The sequence below is a fragment of the Acromyrmex echinatior genome, chromosome 6 (genome assembly GCF_024713525.1).
Source record: "Acromyrmex echinatior isolate Ae372 chromosome 6, ASM2471352v2, whole genome shotgun sequence".
Classification (NCBI taxonomy): domain Eukaryota; kingdom Metazoa; phylum Arthropoda; class Insecta; order Hymenoptera; family Formicidae; genus Acromyrmex; species Acromyrmex echinatior.
In genome coordinates this window covers 994621-1018172 of record NC_141857.1, presented here as the reverse complement: position 1 = coordinate 1018172, position 23552 = coordinate 994621, and the positions used below count along the sequence as shown (strand labels likewise).

General features: G+C 33.5%; 1 protein-coding gene across 4 annotated transcripts in view; it reads right to left on the bottom strand.

Annotated features, from left to right (window-relative positions):
- Window positions 1-70: 70 nt before the first annotated feature.
- UbcE2H (ubiquitin conjugating enzyme E2H) overlaps window positions 71-23552 on the bottom strand; it is a 53356-nt gene continuing 29874 nt past the window's right edge. For all 4 annotated transcript variants that reach the window (XM_011051242.2, XM_011051240.2, XM_011051244.2 and 1 more), the window contains exons 4-6: window positions 2872-3039; window positions 2150-2278; window positions 71-1926 (exon numbers count right to left, since the gene is read on the bottom strand). In XM_011051242.2, the coding sequence (XP_011049544.1) occupies window positions 1790-1926; window positions 2150-2278; window positions 2872-3039 (434 nt within the window). In that variant the 3' untranslated portion in view covers window positions 71-1789. The remainder of the gene's footprint in view (window positions 1927-2149; window positions 2279-2871; window positions 3040-23552) is intronic.

The window sequence follows — 23552 nt, the reverse complement described above, 5'->3', positions numbered from 1 at the left end:
TCTTTTTCTTTCTTTAAACGCAAGGATATTTCCAGTTTCACTTCTAGAAAAGCAAAGCATCTCTCAAACATTGTAACAAACCAATTCAATTTAATATACGTCCTCCTCTTAATAACAATAATCTATATAATGAAATCTATAATGAGTCGAATAACAATGAGATTAAAATAGTACAAATTGACTTAAAATTTTCCGCGAGTGATTATTAAATCGCGTCCGATCCGTACCCACCGGGATCAACTAAATCTACATTCACTTCCAAAGGATGGACACACGGTGATGACAGTCCTGTAGCTTGCGTCTCATCCGCACTTTGTCCGCCCGATGCGCACAGTTCGAGACAGGACGTCGAGGTTGCTTGAAACATATTCAGAGTCTCGTTTGCACTCATTCTCCCGGGGTGATTCCACAATCGCGCAGTCTTGGCTAGCGGCTCCGTCGTCTCGACGTCGTTCGCGTGCGGCCGTTTGTGTAGCAGATTCGATCTTTTCCCCGCGGCCGACGACGACGTAGCGATCGGTCGCTGATGCGCAGCCCTACGGGGGAAACGTTTGGGAATAGTGATGGCAGGAAAAAGGAAGACGGTGCTAGTACCCATACTCCATCACATTTTTGCGTGTCTCACTGTTGTTTTAAACAAAAGAAATCTGAAACTGACGCGTGACATAGGCACCGGTTTTTATAATCAATCGAGAAAAAGAAAAGATTGTAGAGACAAACTCTGTTTGCTTTTCACTTTTAACTAGGCAATATTTAGCGTACTCTTCAGATAAAAATGAGAAGAATGACGATTGATAGCGATTTCGAATATAAAAATAATTTTTTAAATAGATGCTAACACAGTCTAAGATAGCAGCAAAGGAGTCGTTAGTTGATAGAGAGACGATGCGATCGCTATATGCCAGATTAATCGATTCGTCGTTAAAATTTTTGTGCATCTCTCTGCTGCTTCATTCTCGATCACATATTTTCGAATAACAACGACAAACGCACCTGTGGGCGCTTGGAAGAAAGAACAAACAAGGGCGAGAGAATTTCAGAAATCGAGAAAAACATAACCGGGTAAATATATTAGATATAGCTCTATCCGTCGCAAGGTACGTTATTGTTTCGCTGTTCATCATAGAAAAACGCATCATAGATATATATATACGCAGTAGAAGCACCGGCCGAAAATCGATATTGCGTCGATCAATGAATAACCCGTAAATACCAACGATGGTCCTCTCTCTGTCTTTTCGTTTCATATCCTTCCTTTTTCTCTTCTTCACACTGAAAAATAAGATCATCGACTCTCGAGACGTTTACAAAGATTGCGAGTTTCATTTGTGCCAACGTCTCGTTCGTTGATGTGCACATTATAATCATAATCATCGTCGTCGTCGTCATAATTTATGAATATATGACAATTAAACGCAACGAATAATTAACTCAAGCAAGAGCTTGGACGACCGTGAGAGACATCGCTGTCGTGATAGAAAACGCCCCTCGAGATGCGCTCGATGAGAAGAGCGCGATTCTCCGTTTTTACCTCGTTCGTCTCCGTCACTTTCACTCTCGTCGTGCCGGGGATGGTCGATCACCAACCCCTCGGTATATGTACGAGCGACGAGCGACAAGAGACGAAAGCAGCGACGAGTAGTAAAAGGGATCTCGTCGCCGTCACCAGAAGTGAGACTCGGAGTCTCGGGTGTAAGCATCTATTTGGTAGTAGGACGAGCGATCGGGGATCTTACAGGGAATCGAGATGATTAAGGATATGGGTACGCGCGGATGGTAATATATTTGGTTACAACTCCATGTCCTGCGCCTCGTCCTCGCTGAAATCGCTCATCGACGACTCGCTGTCGGAGGACATCCCGTTGCCGGTACCGCCGTTCTCCTGGTCCCTCAGCGCCTCCTCCGTCGCGTACTTCCTCACGTAATCTGCCGAGAAGTCAGAAACGGGAAATTACATTGCGACGGTAATGATGTTTCGAGCGTACACACACGCCGAACGGAAGCAACTACGACAGGGGAAGTTTTACTTTAAGAGAAAGATACGGATCGATTGACGGCTGATCGTAAAAGTCTTGTAATGATCCACCGTCTTCGTTCCAACTGTGCCTCGTTTAAGGGGGATACTTATTTAAGTCTGTAACATACTCACCCGCCACTTTCTTCTTGTATTCTTCGGGTTTGTGAAGGTACATCGCGGCAGCATCGCCGTTCAAGGGATCGATTGGATTGGGATATGTTAACAACTGAGGCAGGAAAGACTCGAAAATATTTGACAAGTCTGAAACAACCAAACAGTGCAAAAATGTCGTTAGTAATCGTTCGTAATCTCTTCACTCTTTCTCTTTCGACAGATATTAATTCTAATTGGCATTTATGGATCCAGTGGACTCGGACATATTTTTCATACGCACCAAACATTGTTAAAAATTGTTTACAATAAATATTTTTCACAACCTTACATAACTTTAAACTATATAATCCGGTTCTCCTCGGCTCTCCTTTTGACTTTCAAAATGAAAAATCATCCATTAATTACGTGGATTAACTTTAAGCAAAACTGCATTAATTTAGTTTCATTATATGAATATACAATTAAGGATATTTCGGAGCCAATTACCAATTAGAGTTAAAAGTTGTTCCTTAACACGTTGCTCGACAAAGCCTGACTCGTAATAAATACAAGATACATACTATATGCATGTACGACTGGAAAGCAAGCGACTTTCACGTTGTAATTCTCAAAGCGAAGTCTAAATTAAGTTACTTGTAATGAAAAGGTTAAGTAGACGGCTAAACGAAAATTGCGCGAGTACTCGTGCGCTATTTACAGACTGGTCGAGCACGGTTTTACGCGGCTAAATGAATACGTACCGTAAAGGGCAGTCCAAGCTTGGTTTATAACGTCTAGACACACCGTACCCGAGACTTCGTCAATGTTGGGATGGTAGACCTTGTTCATGAAACCGATCGAAGGTGATTTGAAAGGGTAGTGCTCCGGCAGATGAACCCTCACCTTCCATATTCCACCCTCGTAGGGCGCTGTAACGCAACGTAATGCGATCGTATAAGTTCATTAATTACATAATTAAATCTCGTAACTTTTGCTCGTGTACGTGAATACGTGTGCTATTAATTGACAGATAAAATATTCCTAATAATTAAAGTATCATAACCAAATCTCTCTCTCTCTCTCTCTCTCTCTCTCTCTCTCTCTCTCTCTCGCAAAATATTTTAATTAAAATCGCATTAATGTTCACAAAGACAATTCGCACATAAATCAGAATTCTTAAATGCATTATTAACAAGTTAATAACCGGCTTTTGCAAAATTTATCACTATTATTCTATTACCATCAGTTTTTTCAACAAACGGAAAGTATGCAACGCACGCAGATCAAACAGTTTCACTTTGCTCGTTAATTATTTAGCTGAATTTCGATGCGGGCTGTCAAACTGAACTGACAAAATAAAAGCGCCAGAAACCGTTGTGTCCGTTGAATCGAGGTGAATAACCGAAACGTCAATATCTCGAAATTTACGTTTCGTGGTGCATCATAGCGGCAATCATTTTTCGCGCAATCATTTTTCGCGTAATCATTCCTCATCGCGCCCGCATAACTCGGCCTTGCAGAGAAAACAAAAACATAGGTACGTTATTTTACGGCCACGATTCCGCCGCTTGTATGTGCAAGCAATTGCGCGTACAATTATTCACGATATATGCTGGACATCGATTGCTGGACATAGATCGAGTGTTATCTCATAATTTGCGATAGATTCAAGAAACTGGACCGTCCAACGGTAAAACCGTTCTCTGGGAGATGCCCTATTCATTCGGGAAGAAGAAAATAATGTCCACGGCGGGCAAAGAAAGATCGTCTATTGTAGCTGAAGGCGGCTGTTTTCGGTCGAAAGTTCGCTAAGAGCTTTCGCTCTTTCCGCAAAATAAGGATCACGGAGCTTCGCATGAATATAAGTATAGAGACGATGACGGTATTCCGCGAGGGATGAGGATTCTAAAGAGTTCGCGTTTTTCCTTCCTGCCTTGTATAAAATTACCTTCCAGCGAGGGTACTTCCTCTTCAAATCTTCTCAAATTAAAATGAAATAAAAATTACACCAGACTAAAGCATTTAGATTATTTAGAACTATACATTAAATATTAAAAAATCAAATTTATAAAACAATTCTTTAAATCCTTTTAATTTCCAAGCGTGTCAAAATGTATTATTTTAAAACGCGTGATTAAAAAAAATAATCGCATCTAATTAACTCATTTATATGGAATTGCTTTGAATTATTTTGAAGTCAACAGTGTTCATATTAACCTTTGAACTTAGTAAATAATAAAGTAAATTTTTGTCAAACTTAATATATTTCTTGAATTGTTTAACTGTATTGTATTTGTTAAATTAACGACATGTTAAGAGCAGTGACGATTTACACACAGAAAAAAAATTACGAAATTTTAATGAGTATTTATTTAAATAGTATTAAATATTTATAATAAATACTATTATAATAAAAAAAATTTATACTTAAATCAAATTAATGGTTCTTGTGCCAAATAAATATATGTTTACATCTAGTAAATATTTAATTAATACTATTCAAACCAATATTTATCAAAATTTAGTACGTTTCGTTTTCAATGTAGAAATAATTAAAAATAAAACAATAAGAATCCTATTGGATCATATATGTGAATACACAACCAATATGAAATAAAGCTCATAACGGTCGAAGTTGAATCTTTAATGCTTAAATACTTAATTCAGTGTAAATTTATATACCACATATCAAATTCTACCAAACTGCGCGCCGAATTGATTTTTCAGATTTGAAACGTACTAATACCTATACCGACAAAACTACTATTACAAATTAAATTGTCTAGCAATTTAATAATTTTTATGCTCATAAGCATCTTAATGATACTGATAAACACAAAATCTGTAAATAAAAATAATTCTAATCTATAATTAAAAATAACTCAAAAATTGGATATAATTTGATATTATAAATTTAACAGTATACATAATAGAATAAGATAATTGCGATATAAAAAATTAAATTATTAGAGTATCAGTGTAAATCGATTTTTAATCATTTATATTAGTTAATTATTTTACATAAACTAAATTATTAAATTTATTTCATTATCTTCTTTTAAATTCATTCTCTTTTAAAAAATAAATTTAATGAATTAAGTTTATCCTTTGATGCAGACAGTAGAATTGGAATGACCGTATAAAGCTATTCATCGATTTGCGTAGAAACATACGTAGGCCGACTCAATTCTATTCGCTGATGCAGAGCCGTGGGAATACATACTACGAATTTATCAACAGTCGTAAAAGTAACGCGAATGCTCGTATACTCGTCAAGTCACGCCATGAGAAAAGTACCTTTAAAAGGAAAATGACGAGCACTATTTCTTCATTTTGTTCATCTTTGTTCCAACGTACTGGATAAATCGAATTGGATTCGTCATCGTCAATGTGTGACATGTGCGACATAGTCAATCGCGACATAGTTAATTATAAGAACAATAAATGATTAACGATCGATTAACGATCGATTAATAAACGATTTACAAATGATTAACAACGTCGCGTGATAATTGAACTTCTAATAAAAAGATGAAGCCAATTTTGTCAAGCGAGAAAAAAACAAACTCTGGAGGCGAATCAATTAATTAACTGAGTAGAGAAAAAATATATGTATAAAAATTGATTTCAATTCCCTCTGCAATGTTTTATTCATTGCGTCCACGAGTATTTAATTATTCCGTGAAAATTGTAACAGTGATGTATTGCCGTGGCAAACTGCAGCGAATCGGAAAGTTAAAAAATTAAATCGTAAGAACGAACGTGGTTTATAAATCAAAACGTATGAAAAGAAGAGCATAAAAAACCACCGCACAAGATATTGTTTGTGATATTTAATTATCATTACATTAATAAAACATTAATTAGACGTATCGGCCACAATCTGGCCCTCTTCAGTAAATTCACAATATTCTTAAAACGCAGAATTACATTAAATTAGCTGACATTAAATTCAACCGTTGTATATAATTATATATAAACGTGTTCTTTCGTCATGTGTGAAGGTGCCTCGTGCCAACAATGTTACACCGCCAATTGTCATATCACGAAATACTATATGTAGAACAAGAATTTCCAGATTCTGTTTTAAATAAAAAAAAAATTCTTTTTTTAAATCGTAAGATTGAGTATGTGTGTATTTCAATTTCCGATAAATAGCTAAATGGGATAAGACAACTTTTACAGACAAAACTCAGTGGAACGGCGAAAATTTTGAAGTACGCTTCTTTGATCTTGTTAATTCCCTGTTTAAGAGCGCATGACCTCGCTTTTCCTCTCTCCATAATTTATGGATTTACATTTTTCGTTGCAATTTCGCATAGCGTAAAGCAAAATCCCGTATCCCCGCGTTTGAAATTTAAATCAATTTCAAAAGTCATTAAGCAACGCGCGCTTTGATCAGCATTGTACGGCTTAATTTACTGTTGTAAAATACATGCTTAAATTCTCGAATGGCAAATCAGCTATTACGCGTATCTCGCGTTTACGCGTATCTCGCGTTTCTCTCCGAGCCGGTCACGCCCGGCTGACTCTTACCTTCGAAACGTGCGAGCTGTACACGCGTGCGAGCGCGAGCGGCGGATCAGGAAACGTGATCCACCTGCGCGTGTACGCACGCTCACGCTTCTATTGCGGCAACAGATTCACGGTGAAAGTATCAATATCCGCTCGAGTCAACGTAGCATCAAATAAATGACGTAAAGACCGTTACATTGAAATTTAATGGACGGCTTATTAAATATCTATATAAATCCTATGACATAATTTGTATTAACACTCGTTAACTGCGGCACGCGTCAGATTTTCAGTCAAAAGCTCTTTTTGCCCGATGAACGTAATTTATCGTAAAAGATTGAAACTAAAGTCCTGCAGGCTGAAATCATATGAGATTCTTGATTAATCAATTAATATAATGAAAACAGTATATATATATATATTTTTTTTTTTAATAATCCGGAAACAAATCCATTGATTTATTAAGGATAAATCAGGTGCATAATTTCTGCAAAAAGTGACTGAAATTGGAAAAATTAAATACTAATAAAAATTATATACATATGAAACAAATTCAATAAGGTTAGTATTCACATTTAATACAATTTTATATTTTAAATAAAAATTTTCTCATTTTATTAATTATGTTTTAAAAACATGTTTCCGTTTTATTGAAATAATTATTTATCCACATTTTAAATCGCCGCCAAACTTTTTTTGTTACTTTCACACAAACACAAATACAATATAAAAGTCTATAAATTTTTCATAACTTTTGCATTTAAAAATACGTGCAATATATCCTTAAGTAAATAACCACTCAGTCGTGTATTATCATCTATTTGCGAAATGAATATGATTCATTCTCGTAATTCTAATGCTTATACGAACATATATGAATTTTACACGTTTTTTTTTGCTTTTATTTGGAAAACCATTGTCCCGGATAGAAAAAAAAAATAGGCAAAGAGAGTTCTTCAAACAGTACAAGTAAATCGTGCGAAAGGCCGACTTTTTCTCACAATTTACATTAATAGCAATTAGAATCCTATAAGAAAAACTGAGTGAGTCCCGCTTGGAAAAGGCTTACCAGTTGAATGACCGGTGCCGTCATTCCAGCAATAATTTCCACGCGCGATCTCACACCTTCGAATGGACTCCCTCATTTTCTCGAGAGTATTCATTGAAAGTATTTCGCGAGCAAGGTATTCATTTTACAACGGGAACAATCCGCGCGCATGCTATTCTTTTATTCGCGTTTCGATCAATGCTCGTGTCGACCACAACGAATCTCCGGAAAAAATACATCCGCTTTCGTTTAAAACAATCGAGAGAAAGCGCAGATGGTGTATTCCAATTGCTTTCTAAATGACAAATTACATCCACTCGAATCACTCTCTCGGTATCATATTTATGATGAAAATTGTAGCTTTATAATAGTGAACGTGTGTGCGAATTCAACAAAATGATAGATAAAATGATATCTAAAAAAATAAATTTCCCTCTTCAAATAAGAGACTGCTAAGCTTCTTGGTTCAATAAAATTTATAGCGAGAATGCTGATGCAACTTCCACTTTGTATGGAGTAACAAATAAAAGTTCATCAAACCAGTACAAATATAAGCGGCTTTTGAACGGAATGGACATGAATTTTTGATAAATCTGTGTGTTGTACGCTCGCGAATTTGCAATGCAATATAAAGTTCACGTCCCGTGGATATGTATCTCCAAACAGTAAGTGAGTTTTATTTCTATCCAGAGACGCGTAAAAGTGCAATATCTATCTACGCGTAGCAACAAAAAAAAGCGCGAACAAAGCGCTTCGTTTCCGCTTGCACACATTGCAATGCACACATTGGTTGCGTTCAGCAGAAAAAGCAGCTTTGCAAATATTGTAAAATTTTTGAATATGATTGGATTTATACATTTAGATCCAATAAGGAACTAAGAGCAATCATATCAGAGAATTTTACAACAGTTGCAAAGCTGCTTTTTCTGCTGAATGCAGCCATTGTGATACTGTCTAAGGTTAGGATAAAAACCCATACGACAGTTTGCACAAAAGAGTTTTTATCTATAGATTATAATTTTTCAATGAAGCCGTTAATTCATTATTTTAATGAGTTGAAAATGAATTCATTATCGCTTTTAACGACAAGACAATTTTATAATATATTAGGTCATTTAAAAAGTATCCGCGGTTTTTTGTTCAATTTTTGAATGAAAAAACCGCGGATACTTTTTAAATAACCCAATATATATTTCGATATAAGAATATAAGAGATTTAATATTTTGTAAATGAAAGAAGTGAGTGAATAAGTGATTTTATTAAATTTATATCACCGGTTATTAAACGATATTAACTGTACCCAAACTGAAAAATTGCATTTGGCGCGACATTATTATTGAGGCTACAATTTATTGATTGAAGGATTAAATTTTATCCGGAAGACAGAATATGATAAGCCATGTTCGCGCATCGCAATTTTATATCCGCACGTGCCTCTCGTGGAAAAGTTCTTGCTTGATTCACGTTAGCTCATAAATATCAAATACCCGCAATATGCAACTCTCCATCGGGAGGATCATCGGAAGACAGCATCTTTGCGTTTGTGTGCAGATGCAAACGTAGATGTAGATGCAATTCAATACGAAGGTGGCTGTTGCAGTTGCGCTTGGCCCACTGACCCACTTAGCCGCGCTTCCGCGTGTGCGACACTTTGTCACGATAACGTAAAACCAAGATCCCAGCTTCCATTTTCATCGTTTCTGCGCGAGCCGAAACGGAGGCACATCGCGGTTTCGGTTGAAAAGGCACGACTCCACATTGCAATTACGTAAATGGCCGCGAGACCCGACAGTACGCGCCCTTGGACAAACGTAGATTCGTTGCACGATTACGGAAGAGGCTCATAATATACGAGGCTGTAATGAGCCTTCCGAGAAAATTTTTTTTTTAATAAAGAAGAGATAAGCGCATCTAATCAAATATGTACACAGCGTGAGCGTCCTAGATGCGCCACGTACGTTTGTTACTTGGACACTATTCGACCCAATTTCCATATTGACTTTTTTTCTGATAAAAATGTCACGCCGAAAGGAGTGGGGACCTACTAAACGCAATATCATTTGTTCACTGTAGCTCGAATTAATGTTTTCGTAAAATACTACATCTATTTCGAATTCATCAAAATGTATACTTTTTTCTCTAGACTTACAGTATAATTCGCATTATAAAAATGACGTAATATTGTTTTCAAAACCGGTATATTATTAAATTGTGAATCACTATAACATTATAATAAGCATATCATACACAGAAAAAAATGAATTTTTGACTCACGTATATTTTTATTCTTGAATGCTATTTACTTTCATTTAAGTATAAAATATTCTCTTCAATCATAAATATTTACTGGCATCAATAATAAATAGATTTATGCAAAATATAAAATTGTATTCTTGTTTCTAAAATCATTATATGGTTCTAACAAACTTAATCGTATTATTTACAAACTATTTATTCTTGGATTAAGAATTATAAATTTGAAAATTCGCCGGCAAGCTGTAACAGTGTATATAAGGGCCTCTCAGTAATATCAAGATGTCGGAAGTACGAGTGTAATAAGTGACCATTGACGGTGGTTTTGTGAGTGAACTGTTGCCGTGGAACATACCTCCAAATGTGGTTCAATCTTTAAGGGTAGATGAAATATTCAGCTCGTCCTAATTTCTATCAGTTATAATTTCTATCTATTGCAAATGGGGATGCGCGAAGAGCTGGCTGACTTTGTCACTGTGACATAATGAAGAGGCGCCTATACACGCGAGTGAATTTTCCGCGATGAATTCGCGGATCTGCTACCCAAAGTTAAATGGATGAGGTGAGCAATGAATCCGTCGCGGCGGATCCACCTATACATGCAGTCAGCATTCTCTACCATTGTGAGGTTGACTGTCTGTTTGCATCCTTATTTGCAATACGGCTAATACGGAGATTGGTAGAACGGTCTCAGCATTTCACTTGCTTTTGAGCTACATTAGTAGAGGGTATAATCCAAGTTTGATTCAGTTTTTCCTTGGGAACTTGTACTCCGTGCACATTAAGAAGCACTAATAAATCATGCTCTAATAAATGTGACACTTCATTTACAAAGCTTCATTTACAAATCGTCACTTACTGCAGCATTGGTTTCTGTCATCTTGATGTTACTAAAAAGCCTACTGGGGGTTTGAAATAAGTTGACAAAAGGTATCATTGAAGAAAAAAATAATGCTAATATAAGCATATTGAATGTTGAATGAATACAACTTTATTCTTTTATTGAAATAAAATTTGTTTTATATTAAGAATAAAATTTATTTTATTTTACGAATAATTTATTGTTAATTGGAAATTGTTTATTCTTGGCGCTATTCTAAGCATAAAATATTCTTGGATTAAAGCATTTATGCATTTCGTTAAGAATTCATTTTTTTGTGTGTATGTTTAAAATTAAAAATTAGAATTTTAAATGAGGTACTTTAAGACAATTTTTCTCTGCTTATGATGATTCCTCGCCTTGTAAGTGCTAACGCAGAAGAGCAATGAATTTAAATGCAGTTTAAATTCACGAAAACAGCTGCTTTGGCGACAGGAGTCTGCTGATAAACCATTTGGGTAATTATTCTGGCGAAAGGAACATCTCGTTTTCAGTGGAATACGAGATCAAATGGCCGTAAAATAGTTTGTGCTTTAATCGTATCGAAAGTGTTGCTTCGGTCGTTAATTTAGTTTCCCTGAAAATTATCTGTTTCCTCTCACAAAATAGAGAGTTTCTAACAAGACTGCGATAAGAGAGAAATTTACATAAATATATTAATACTTGGGACGACGAATCGCGCTTCGCAATAATTGTTAATAAATTGCAAGTTTAAATGCACACCTACGCAAGCTCCAATTTTAATCCGGCGTTATTCGGTTTAATTCCTCCGATTAACAATTCATTTACGGATCGGCTCCACGAGATTACAAGGGAAGGGAGAGTCCCTTATACACGATATAATTTCCAGTGACGCAAGCACAGCTTCGGCGTGGAAACTGGGTCGGGTAGGAATCTCGAAAAAGACTCGCGTGCTTTTTGTAACCATCGAAGAAGACAGGTCGTCATTTTTCATCGGTTTCAACGAACGCTTTGCTGATTCTCGTCATTAACACCGACCTGCACATGCCCATCAAAAGAAATAAACGAGACAAAAACTGTTATCTTTTTGAGTATTATCTCCGCGACTGAAAACTTTTTACACCCGAATGTAAATAGATCAGAAGTGTAAATGGATTCTAGAGTAACAATTTTATTCGAAATTAATCAAACGGTTTAAAGACTCTATAGAATTTTTAATGTAACAAAGAGAAAAATATATACATAAGATAAAATAAAAAGAGAAAGGATAAATAGAATAAAAGAACATAGCAATGGAAATTTTTGGAAAAATTAACACTATATCGTTATTTAAAAATGCAAACTTTAATTTATCTTATTTTATATATATATATACACCTTACGAGAGTCCTTGCAATTTATTAACCGAATTAATATCAATAAATAATTTGTAATGTAATTCCATTTTTATTTTTTAAACATCATTGTAAGAATTTTACAATAAACAGGCTACACTAATCGCAAATTGTCTGATGGTAGCAATCTTAAAGAAATAAATCATCGTGGAAGGCAGAGAGAAGGAGTGAGGGTAAGTTATTTATTACACATTTGCGACATCGCGGTTCAACGCCTGATAAGGCTAAAAGATGAGATACTTTTCCGTCAGTAATTTCAATTGAAAGGACATTGACACGCTGCGTGAGCAGCGAGTAGCGAGATGAGCCCAAAGCTTAAAGTCATCGGACTATGTAAACAATTTGTCTCTGGCGCCGAATCAATGTGTAAACGGTTCATTGGAAAAATGAACGGTGTGAAACAGGCGTAAAACTCTCCACGACGGACAGTGTGACACAGAAACGGAGTTATTATTTGACACCAGTCGATAAGCGAAGTCATCCAACTTTTTATCTACGGTTTGGATATATGTATATATTTTTATACGAAGAGAGAGAAAGAGAAAGAGAGAAAAGAGATTTCAATTCCCTCCGTGAACGTCGATGAATGAAGTTTTCATGATAAAATCCTTCAATAAATTCGCGAGGCCGACTTTTATTTAACATGATGGATGATCGTTATTTATTGCAACTTCCCAATTTGCGATATTTTAGTAATTCAATTTGTTAAGAAAATTGATGGATGAACTGATGAATGAGAAACGAAATAGCAATGAAATTTCTATTGGAGTAAATAGTTCTTACGCGGACAAATCATCATTTCTGAGATCACAATCGTTACACAGCTTCTCGACAATAATCGTTCGTCGTCATCATGTTCTTGAAAACTCGCGATCCGACCACGACAATCACGTAGGTGGACGTTATTAAGTATAACGTCGCACTTGAATATGCCACTCCTTTTCGAGAGAAGTCTATCGGATTTAATTACTCGAATCACTGACGAGAAAATTGACTATTTCATCGCGCGAAAAAATGCAACTGCAAAAAATTCTTTCAACAACGAAATACATGCCTGAACGACGCGGACATCGCAATGTCTATTTCAAGAGAATAAATGGAAATTTCGTAGAGAAATAATTAGAGAACGGAAGACTCGCGCGAATAAGACTCTTGATTTCAGTGCACGTGTGACGTAATTCTACCGTGAATCCCACATAAATCCTTATGATCTACTTCCCTGCGTAAAAGCTTGACGACGAACACTCTCCGCTACTTTGAGAATTCCTCTTACATTCGAGAATCGGACGAGGACACGGGCATCAGTAGGTTTCCGTTCTGCGAATGGCGTATGATAATTAGACCTTGCCGTCGCTAACAACGTGCTAGGCTGAACGATTAGGATTTAGTTGTGTAAGTCTCGAAACTTGGCGCTGACACGTATATCTCTCTGATCTCGAGTCATGAAACATCGATTTTCAGGAAAATAACTGACGGCTGATGGCGCCTACAAATGGAACTCAGTGTTTCTCGAGAAACTCTCCGTTGAATGCGTTTGCATTAAATATGAAGTATTACGCCGATGGTATATAACCGATCCATATTGAACTATAAATTATAGTCCGTTTCCGGATGCAACACATATATATATATATATATATATTTCTTTAATAATAATTATCTATATTTATATGGAACTCTATAAAGACAATTATTATTACTAACTTATTAAATTCATAATGTCAAATTAAAACTTAATTTAAATTATTTTAAATCATTTTCACTGCTTCTACTCAATATGTCATTAATTTACTAAAACAAAGGAGAGTTAAACGATTAAACTCTAAGAAAATGTATTAAATCTTAATTAAAATTCACTTATTATTTATTAAATGCATACATTAATATAAACGTTGTTTATTTTAAAATAAAAATAATAGAAATAAATTGATTTATTTTGATACACATGGAAATTAAAATAACGCAAAATGTTTAACTTAAGAAATTGGATTATTGTTACTCTTTTAATAACTAACAGTGCAATAAAAATGAAACTTCTCTAATCATAGTTCTTCTATCATGCAATTATAGTCATAAATACCAAACACTTTTCTCTTAATATAGATCTAAATGATATTATTGTGATTAAAACAAATCAAATATTGAATTACGGATAGAAATTGATACGAGAAATTGATTGATATTAGAAATTGATACTAGAAATTGAATAGTGGAAATTAATAGATAAATTAGAAATTAATAGATAGAGTAGAAATTAAATAGTGATAGATTTAATGACAGAAATGGCTTTTCAATCATCCAGATATAGACATAATCAGCGTCATGAATTTTCCTTACAACTGTCACGATGAAAATTCATGTAGTGATGTGATCAATATCCATATTCGATTACTATGATTTTCGTATTGAATGTCAATTATTTTCGTTAATAAAACGTGGACAGTAGTAGCTTTCTATAGTGCGATAGTACGTCGCCTGAAATGACTGCTCCGTGAAGAGTTCGCGACGTAGAAGACAGCGCGGTCGAGAACTATTAATGGAATCGGGAAAACTACCGTTGTAGAGTCAACGTTCATATATGCTCGTTCTTTATCAAGCCGCGAACGAGACTGCATAATTTCAACGTTAAAATGAGATCCACTCGCGCTTCAATAAAGACAGATAACGTGTAGAAAGCGACATGTCCTGAAGCGCAACTCTGTGTGTCTGTGTGTTTATCAATAGGGAGGGTGAGTATATAATGTAACATTCGAATAGCAACAATGTATTGATCGAGCAAAAATAGTCAAAAAATCATACGCCAATAGTTTATTTTAATTAGTTTATTTTCATGCTTGTTTCCACCAATACGATATATATTGTTATGTAGCTATCAAAGGAACAATGTAGGGGAGATCGGGGTTCGTTGGTATAAGAAGCAAATAAGCATTGCGCTCCGTTTATGTATTTATGATAAAGGAAATAATGGAAAAGTTACCGCAAAATATTTCTTTTATAACATAGGTACCTCTCCCTATAAGTTTCATTTAAATCAAATAAGTATTATAATAGAAAAAGAAAAAAGTCTGATTCAAGAGCGAACAAGTAAATTTTTTAGCATTTCATAATTTCGTGTTAATGTTCTTCGGTTTATGAAAACAAATCTAAGCGATGTATTATTAGTTAAAAGAAAAGTGTTTGTTAATATATAATATATATTACGTTATTTGAGTAACAATGGTAATTTGTTATAATAAAATGATTAAAATCGGACGTGTGCAGGAATGGGGTGTGTTGGCTCATATCGTAAGAAAAGATTAGGTTAATGTTCGCTGTACCGCACGTGTGAACATTTAATTATAATTTAATTCTGACAAAACGCTTTATATTTAATATTTCTATATTAAAATGAGATAGAATTAAAATAATTTATACTTATTTTTCTGTGATAACATTTTGCTATTTGATCATTACAAAATAACTTTGAAAGATATAATTTTTACTAAAAAGTACATATCTACTCTAATCTATCTAATTTTTATTTCTATTATTTTTTTATTATGTTTTTGTTAGTTTAATGTAGAGTTTATCATAGAAGCAATTTATACTGTGATATATATCAATTTATCCCACATTTCGAGGCAACTACAATGCATCATTTCCGTATTTCATTTATTGCAAAGAAACTATATAGTGTATAGAATCATTACTGGTATAAAAATGTAGAGAAAGATTCTCTCTATCATATTGATATATTTTAATTATAGAGAATAGGCTCCTATTATAGAGAGACCGAGTTTATTTTGAGTAAATGCTAAAAATTTATGGACAGAATTTTAAAAAATAATAGGTTTTGAAGGGAATTTAATAAGCTTTAATATAATATTATGTGAAATTTAATTCAAATTTTATTTTTTTTATAAATTAAAGAAATGTAAAAAGTGAGCAAATCGCAAAGTCAAAAAATTGTGCTCCTAATATGAGATGCCCCGAGAAATCGATAATAAAACGCAAAGTACATCAATATTGCAATTACAAAATTTTATTTAATGTTTCTAAAATACAAACATAGCCAGTGCACGCGCAAAATGAGTAGGTGATACATTGTACCTATAAGATTTAACTTCAATTAATTGGAACCAAGCATTGCAGAAATAGGCACTCGATGTTCATTCCGATTATCTTTTTTTATTATTATACAATAAGATTTATGCTTCAGCAACGATTTTCACTACATAGGAGCATAGAGTATTTATTTCATATTAGAAATCCCCTCACCTCGTATTACGATTTCTACGATTTTACGATCATCAAATCTAAGTCTATAATTAAGCAATTTAAATCCCGTATTTTTCTATTAGTACGATCTTACACTATATGAAGAATCTATTTACTTATGAAATAATATTTACTTATTAAATAATAAACAAGATTTAAAGGTTCATCTCAACGAAACTTGAAGACATCAAATTCTAAAATCTTTTTTTGCAACGACTACAATCATGATCTAATAATGAACTTTCCATTTCTAAATTTTCAATCCAAGAGCAATAAATTCATGGTGGAACCAATAGATAGCATTTATTAGTTTAGCGGAAACGCTGCTATCTAATGTTAGGCGATTATCTCATAATAGGAGGCTTTCCTCTAATAATTAATTGTTTAAAAAATCTAATGCCGAAATTGTGAAAATTGTAACTTAATCCCTTGAATAATATTTTTAATCTTTAAATAACATTTTTACTTCCATCTATGTCAAAACGTAAATCAATCCATTTCTGTAATTACTTTCAAAGTCCATACATAACATCGTAGTCCATACGTAAACATCGTCCATACTATAATGCTTGATAAATAATAAATTAAAAAATTTAAGTAAAAAATATTTTTTCTTAAACTCAACTGTTCAAGTCCATTGTTTTAGTCAAATTAACGACATGTTGGACAGAAGCAGTGGTGACCTATAAAAATGATTAAAAATAACTCAAATGGGTATAATCTAACATTATAAATTTAATAATGTAGATTAACTTCAATTCTCAGTTCAACTTACTTTTTACCCTTTCTAAGAATCAAAAAAAGATGAACAGAATAAGTTAGACCGAAATTAAAGTTGACCTACACTGGTAGAAACAGACATTAAATTAACTAATAGTAGAAGTATCGATTGGAAGAATTGGCATAGCATGCTGCATAGAATTATATGAATTAAATTATACTGTCAGATATCAAAGAAGCTTAATATAATTCTTTGAGTTATATAATGTTTTATTATTTTTAATTTCCATATCAAAATGAATCCATTTCCGTGGCTAGTTTCATCAAGTAAGCAATGTCCATATTAACGTATATTCTGACACTCTTTACTTTTAATCAGTTTCCTCAGTATGAACATCAAAAATAAATTATACGTTTGAGCGTTTTATTGAATGAGTCTGATATATATCTACTATTGTTTTAATGTATAAAAAGACTGCACTAATTATATGGAAAAATGAATCCCGATGAAATCAGTTAGTTTTCACGTATAATCAAATATATAATAGAAAAGGAGCTAAGAGCAACAATAACAGTGGATTATTGGTTGCTATTATTTAATAATTCTTAAAATTACATAAAACAACAAACGTTTCGACCATCGACTAGATCATTTTCAATGTGTTCAATTTTATTTCATTATAATGTAGCTTAAATTATAATATCCAACGAATAAAAGATGTCAGACATAAGGCTTAATATACATATGTAGTGGATAATTTTTAAATTATGCACTGAGAAAAATGTTTGGTTAAAAATAAAATATAAAATTGAGTTCCAATTTTCCATATAAGTGCAGAGTCCTTTCATACATTAAAAGATACTATTTACAAGATTCATTCAACAAAACACTCGACATGACATAATTTATTTTGTATTATATGAATCAAATTTAATATACTTTCTTAAGTTAAATCATATAAAACAATCAAGGCAAATAATGGCATTGAATTTAACTTAAGAACAATATACCGATAAAAAAAGGGCAAATAAGAGTCGATTCTTCCAAATGTTAAGAATGACAAATTCTTAATGCAAAACTAAATACATACATACATAATAAAACATTGAGATATAATGCATTATATCTCAGTGTTTTATTATGTATGTATGTATTTAGTTTCGCATTAAAAATTTTTTTTTGTTTTAATCGTTGTATTGTTCTTAAATTAAATTATTCAAAATGCCATGATTTTAAATATAATAAATTAACAGCATTTTAAATAGGAGCGGTAACAACTTATAGAAATGATTAAAAATAAAACTCAAATTGGATATAATTTAACATTATGAATTTAACAATGTATGACATGATTCTGAACAATGCTCTCATATTTTTTTCGGATCATCGTCAGACAGAACGTTCAAAGATTTATCACACAACATTATAACGGATTGAAAAAAACGCATTTAAAGAACGTATTTAAAGAGAAAACATTTTGAGCAACGTTCGCCAAGCATGAAAAACTTTTTCTCTCTAATTTTTGCATCTCTGACGCCGACACTTCAAGACGCCGCGGTGCCTCGACCTGACGTTAAACATTGTATACATTTCATACGACCAGCATATATGTACGTTCCTATAACTCTCTTAACAGCCGTAGTACAACAGAGTCGGCTCTCCTAGGGCGAATGCCGAACGGAATCCTCGGGCGTGTTGGAGCATCGGCTAAAGTGGGTCATCGCGGCGGAGCGGAGCGCGCGGTATCTCCGATGTACATCGTCAATCGCTCGTTTACAACCATTCCCGAAGCGACCGTACGCTTTGTGCACCAAAGTGTACCGTGTGCGCGGCCAACGTGCCCGGTTGTATTTACGTATGTGGTAAACCGTCGCGGAATATCGTCGTTGTAATGTTGCACGGGTTGCACGTGACTGAGTAAACTAATTCGACTAGTTCGCCCTCCCTTCCTTCTGCCACGGAACTTTCGGCGGAAATATCTCGGTAAAAGCGTCACGAGAGAGATCTCCGTATTGTCGTGTATTCCGGATCTCTCGCGATTCGAGCGAACTTGTATCCGCGGATACTCTTCAATAAAATTGAAGCTGACGACATTTTCTCTCGACAAAAAGGCAGAAATACATCATTTCTGTTAGCGAACGGTACATAAAAGAAATGATGTTGTATCAACAGCATTAGTGTGCGTTTCAGTCACTCTGTAACTCAGAAATTGAAAATAATATTTATTTGGTTTGAACGGAAATTGTAAAATTTATACAGAAATACTATTGGACACACCAAGACCCACTTTTATCGGTCCTTTGTACTCATTTATGTTAAAAATTATCATTGTTAATAGTAATGAACAAATAAATTTATTACAAATAAATTAGTAATGAACAAATAACATTTTATCAAAACAAGAGCATAACGCTTTTTCATTAATATTATCGTTTAACAAGATTATTTTTCAACACAGAGTGGAGAAGGCCGATAAAAGCGGGTCTTGCTGTCTAATAATATTTTCGTATGATATTACAAATTTTACAATTTTCAGTTCAAATAAAATAAATATCATTTTCAATTAGATCGCTAGATCTAATGCTGTTGATACAACATTGTTTTCCGTGTACTCCAGATTCGTGATGCAATTTTATACGCATGCTTTCGCTGGTCTAGTAATTACGTCGCTCGCCTAGCTGAAGTCTAAACGTACTTAAGTTGTTCAATATCTAATACACTGTCCATTATCACTAGCACTTGACAAAATATGATCTCCAGCGAAAACTCGGTATCATTTCTTTTTTCTTTAACTTTTCTACCAACTGAATACGTTACGTAACTGCATCTTACGAAATCACAACGAACGCCGTATCGGACTACAGTAAATGGACAAAATGCAACAGGAACTGGTTAATCAAACAGCAAACAACCGCGCCCGTGCTTCTCATTATGTGGCAGGCTTTCCATGCATCCGCTTGCACGCGCAATGTGCATACGACGTAAATATTACAGGATACTACAAGCTATCGATGAACGAGGGAGATGAAAAAAAATGCTTCATAGTTGGCTCTTTTTCTTTGTGCGCGCCAACAGGAAATAAATTAATCTTATCTGGTCTAACTCGACTATCTTTCATCAGCTCTTTCCAAATGACATTGGAAGAGAATTAATTCTCCCCCCCCCCCTCCCTCCTTTTTTTGTGAAAAATTATACAAGTCGCGTGATTTCGTTTCAATTCAATTCGAAGCAGCGCGTCGATATGAACAGAAACACGATCGTGAATATATCTAATCATTAAGCCCATTCTATTGTAAGAGTAGTTGTATGTAAGTTGTAAGTGGTTGTGGTTGTAAGAATAAATCAATCACAGTCGAATATTGTTCTCATGTCTATTTTATAATTGCGTAAGCGTAGTTGTAAATAGTTGTAGTTGTAAGAATTGACTAATCACAGACGATAGATAAAAAAATATTCGACTGTGATTGGTCAATTCTTACAACTACAACCACTTACAACTACGCTCACGCAATTATGGAATGAGCTTCATATTCAGCTGTGATTGGCGAATTCTTACAACTACAACTACTTACAATTACGCTTATGCAATTGTAAAATAAGTATCACGAACGAATCCGCTATTTTGCGTTATATTTTCGTTTCAGTCGCTAACTCAGAAATTTTTAGACGGTTTGTGTTCCGACAGATATTGATTCTACGCGCTTGTGTTCCGCCATCGCTGCATGCTCGGTCGATGTTCCACTTCGATATAAATACCGATTACCGATGATGGCCATTAAAAGACTTTATCAAGTAAATTTCGTATCACCGCTTTCCTCTTTATGCAGTAAATCAATGATATATAATTATTAACGTGACGTTACGCAAAAGATGTCATGTCGTACTCGCCTTTAAGTCATTTTAATTCAGGAAAGATAATAAATATATTTCTTTTTATTGTGACTATACAGGGCGGGGTATTTAAAGTGTTACAAGCTACTATCCCTGCATGTGTATGTCGAATCAAAAAAATATATTCAGATTAAAGTATGATTTCAAAGAAAACAAATAACATCAATTTTTTTAATCGATTTTTTAAAAATCATATGAAGACCACTTTCACTTTTTTAAATGAAATGATATGATTTTTTAACATATGATTCCTCTCTCTAATTATACTGCAGACAAAAATATTAGAAATATCGAAAAATTAATAGTTTACATTATGCTTTATTCTGGCACATTTGATATATAATATAAAGTATCTCGTAAGCTATTCATTTTTCTATAAATATATCTTAATACCTTTATGCACAGAATAATAAGATAAATCGAACGGTGTAAAAAAAAATATATAGTTGCTTTTCAAAAATAATGTGTAGTTACATAGCTGTATTGAGAAGATATTTGTAACTGTAATTGCATAGTAAAATAATTATGGTTAGGAGTTCCATTTTTATGGTTATTACTGCTGTAATGTTAGTGATAAATAATTATATACATATATATATAAAAGTTTCTTTCAGACAAGAAAAAAGTGTACTATAAATTGTGTGTACTATAAATTGATAATTTAAAATATTAATTATATTATAGTAAAATATCAAGATAGTAAATAAACTAAAAATTTTTATTCAATAAATTCAATCGTATTTATAATAAATGCCATTTTCCTAAATTTATTTATTATTTGTATAGTAATAATAATTAAAAAATCGTTAAGAAAAAACTCAAGATTTTCAAGCAGTGACATTATTATTAATAATAATGCAATTGATTATTTGCATAGTTAAAACAATTATAAATATATAACTGTCCCAAAAAATAACTATAAATTATAGTTCAATTATACTAATTGCAATAATTTTTTTCTCTTAGTGTTGTCACACATTAATATTTCTCGTAAAAGTTGTAGAAACTCGCTATAAATAACATTAATGTTAGCAATAGTATTTATAGATTATACAAAGCTATATGAACCGTTTGGGGTTTATGATCAAGCAATCATGTTAATCACATTAATGTAATATAAATGAGAATATGAATGTAATATAAATGATCTTCTTTTTAATATCGAAGCTTTAGAACAATCGAGCAAAATCGCAGAAATTTTTGCAAGCATGCACGCCTTCAATGTAAAAGCACATTTTAAATGAAGGCAACCGTTCAAGGGTTCCGATACATTAACACGAAGTCAAGGTGAGCGCATTATGCAATTCTAAAGCGTAATTAAAACTAAAGCGGAAAACGACCGAGCACGATATCAACAGCAAAACGATGATTCGACCATCCGCTCGATAAACATAATGCATCTCACCTTTCTTTGTATTTTTTGAGCTCGTTGGATTGTTCTGCTGTAAATAATCTCGCTAAAGAAGTGGCGACTATGCGCGTTATGCAACTCTTCATGTTGATATGATATAAGTAAGACAAATATCTTCTCTAAGCTAAATATGTAAAGTCAATAAAACATAGTCAGACAAATAAGACTATTCATCCGACACATTTAAAGCGCGCATTATTTAAGGAATGCGTACAAATACATGCTATTACAGGTATACACGTCACAACTCAATCAGCATATATTTAGATAACTAGATATCGTCCGTGGTCTATTAAAGTAATTTGTAACACCGATAGCGGTCTAATCCGTGTAATTGGCAATCCTGCGACATGTTACATAGTTACATCGTTCGAAGCAGATTACACATGTTAAGATGAATTTGCACTTTTATTGCCTTGTCCATGAACATGACGCGTTGTATGCGAAATTATATTTTTATCTCGCGACCCACACTGAGATTCTGTAACTCTTAATGAGTATCATTGCGCAGATATATTAAAAAGATGTGAAAAAACTAACATTGTTATCTGTGACTAATAATGTCAATCGATATGATTTTTTGCAATTGCCTTCAATCTTCCATTCATTCATGAAAATAATATTATCCACTTGTTTTGCATCGATATATAACAAAATTTATTTCCATCGTTAACAGATTACATCCTGAAATAACATTGAAATTTAACAGATTGCGAGCGATAAAAGATACAGAGAAAGAGAGTCCATCCATTTTTATCCTATATTCAGAAAAAAAACGTAGACCTATTCATAGTTCGTTCTTTCTTATTTCAAAATCGTCTTAAGTAATATCTTAAGATGTTAATGCGGCTCTGTGATTAGTTTATTACATCTCAAGACTGTACTTAAATATGTTTGAAATATATAAGAGTCGACTATAAATACTGATCATAATGATGACAATTTATAAAGGCGGCAACAAATTTATATATAGAATTAATGTATATATAATTAAATACACTATTTTATAGAGTTGTAATAATGATAAAGTAGTTTAATCAATCATGTACATTAATTCTACATATAAAACTTGTATAGTTACATTATGTTGTCATCTTTACAGTTGCCGTC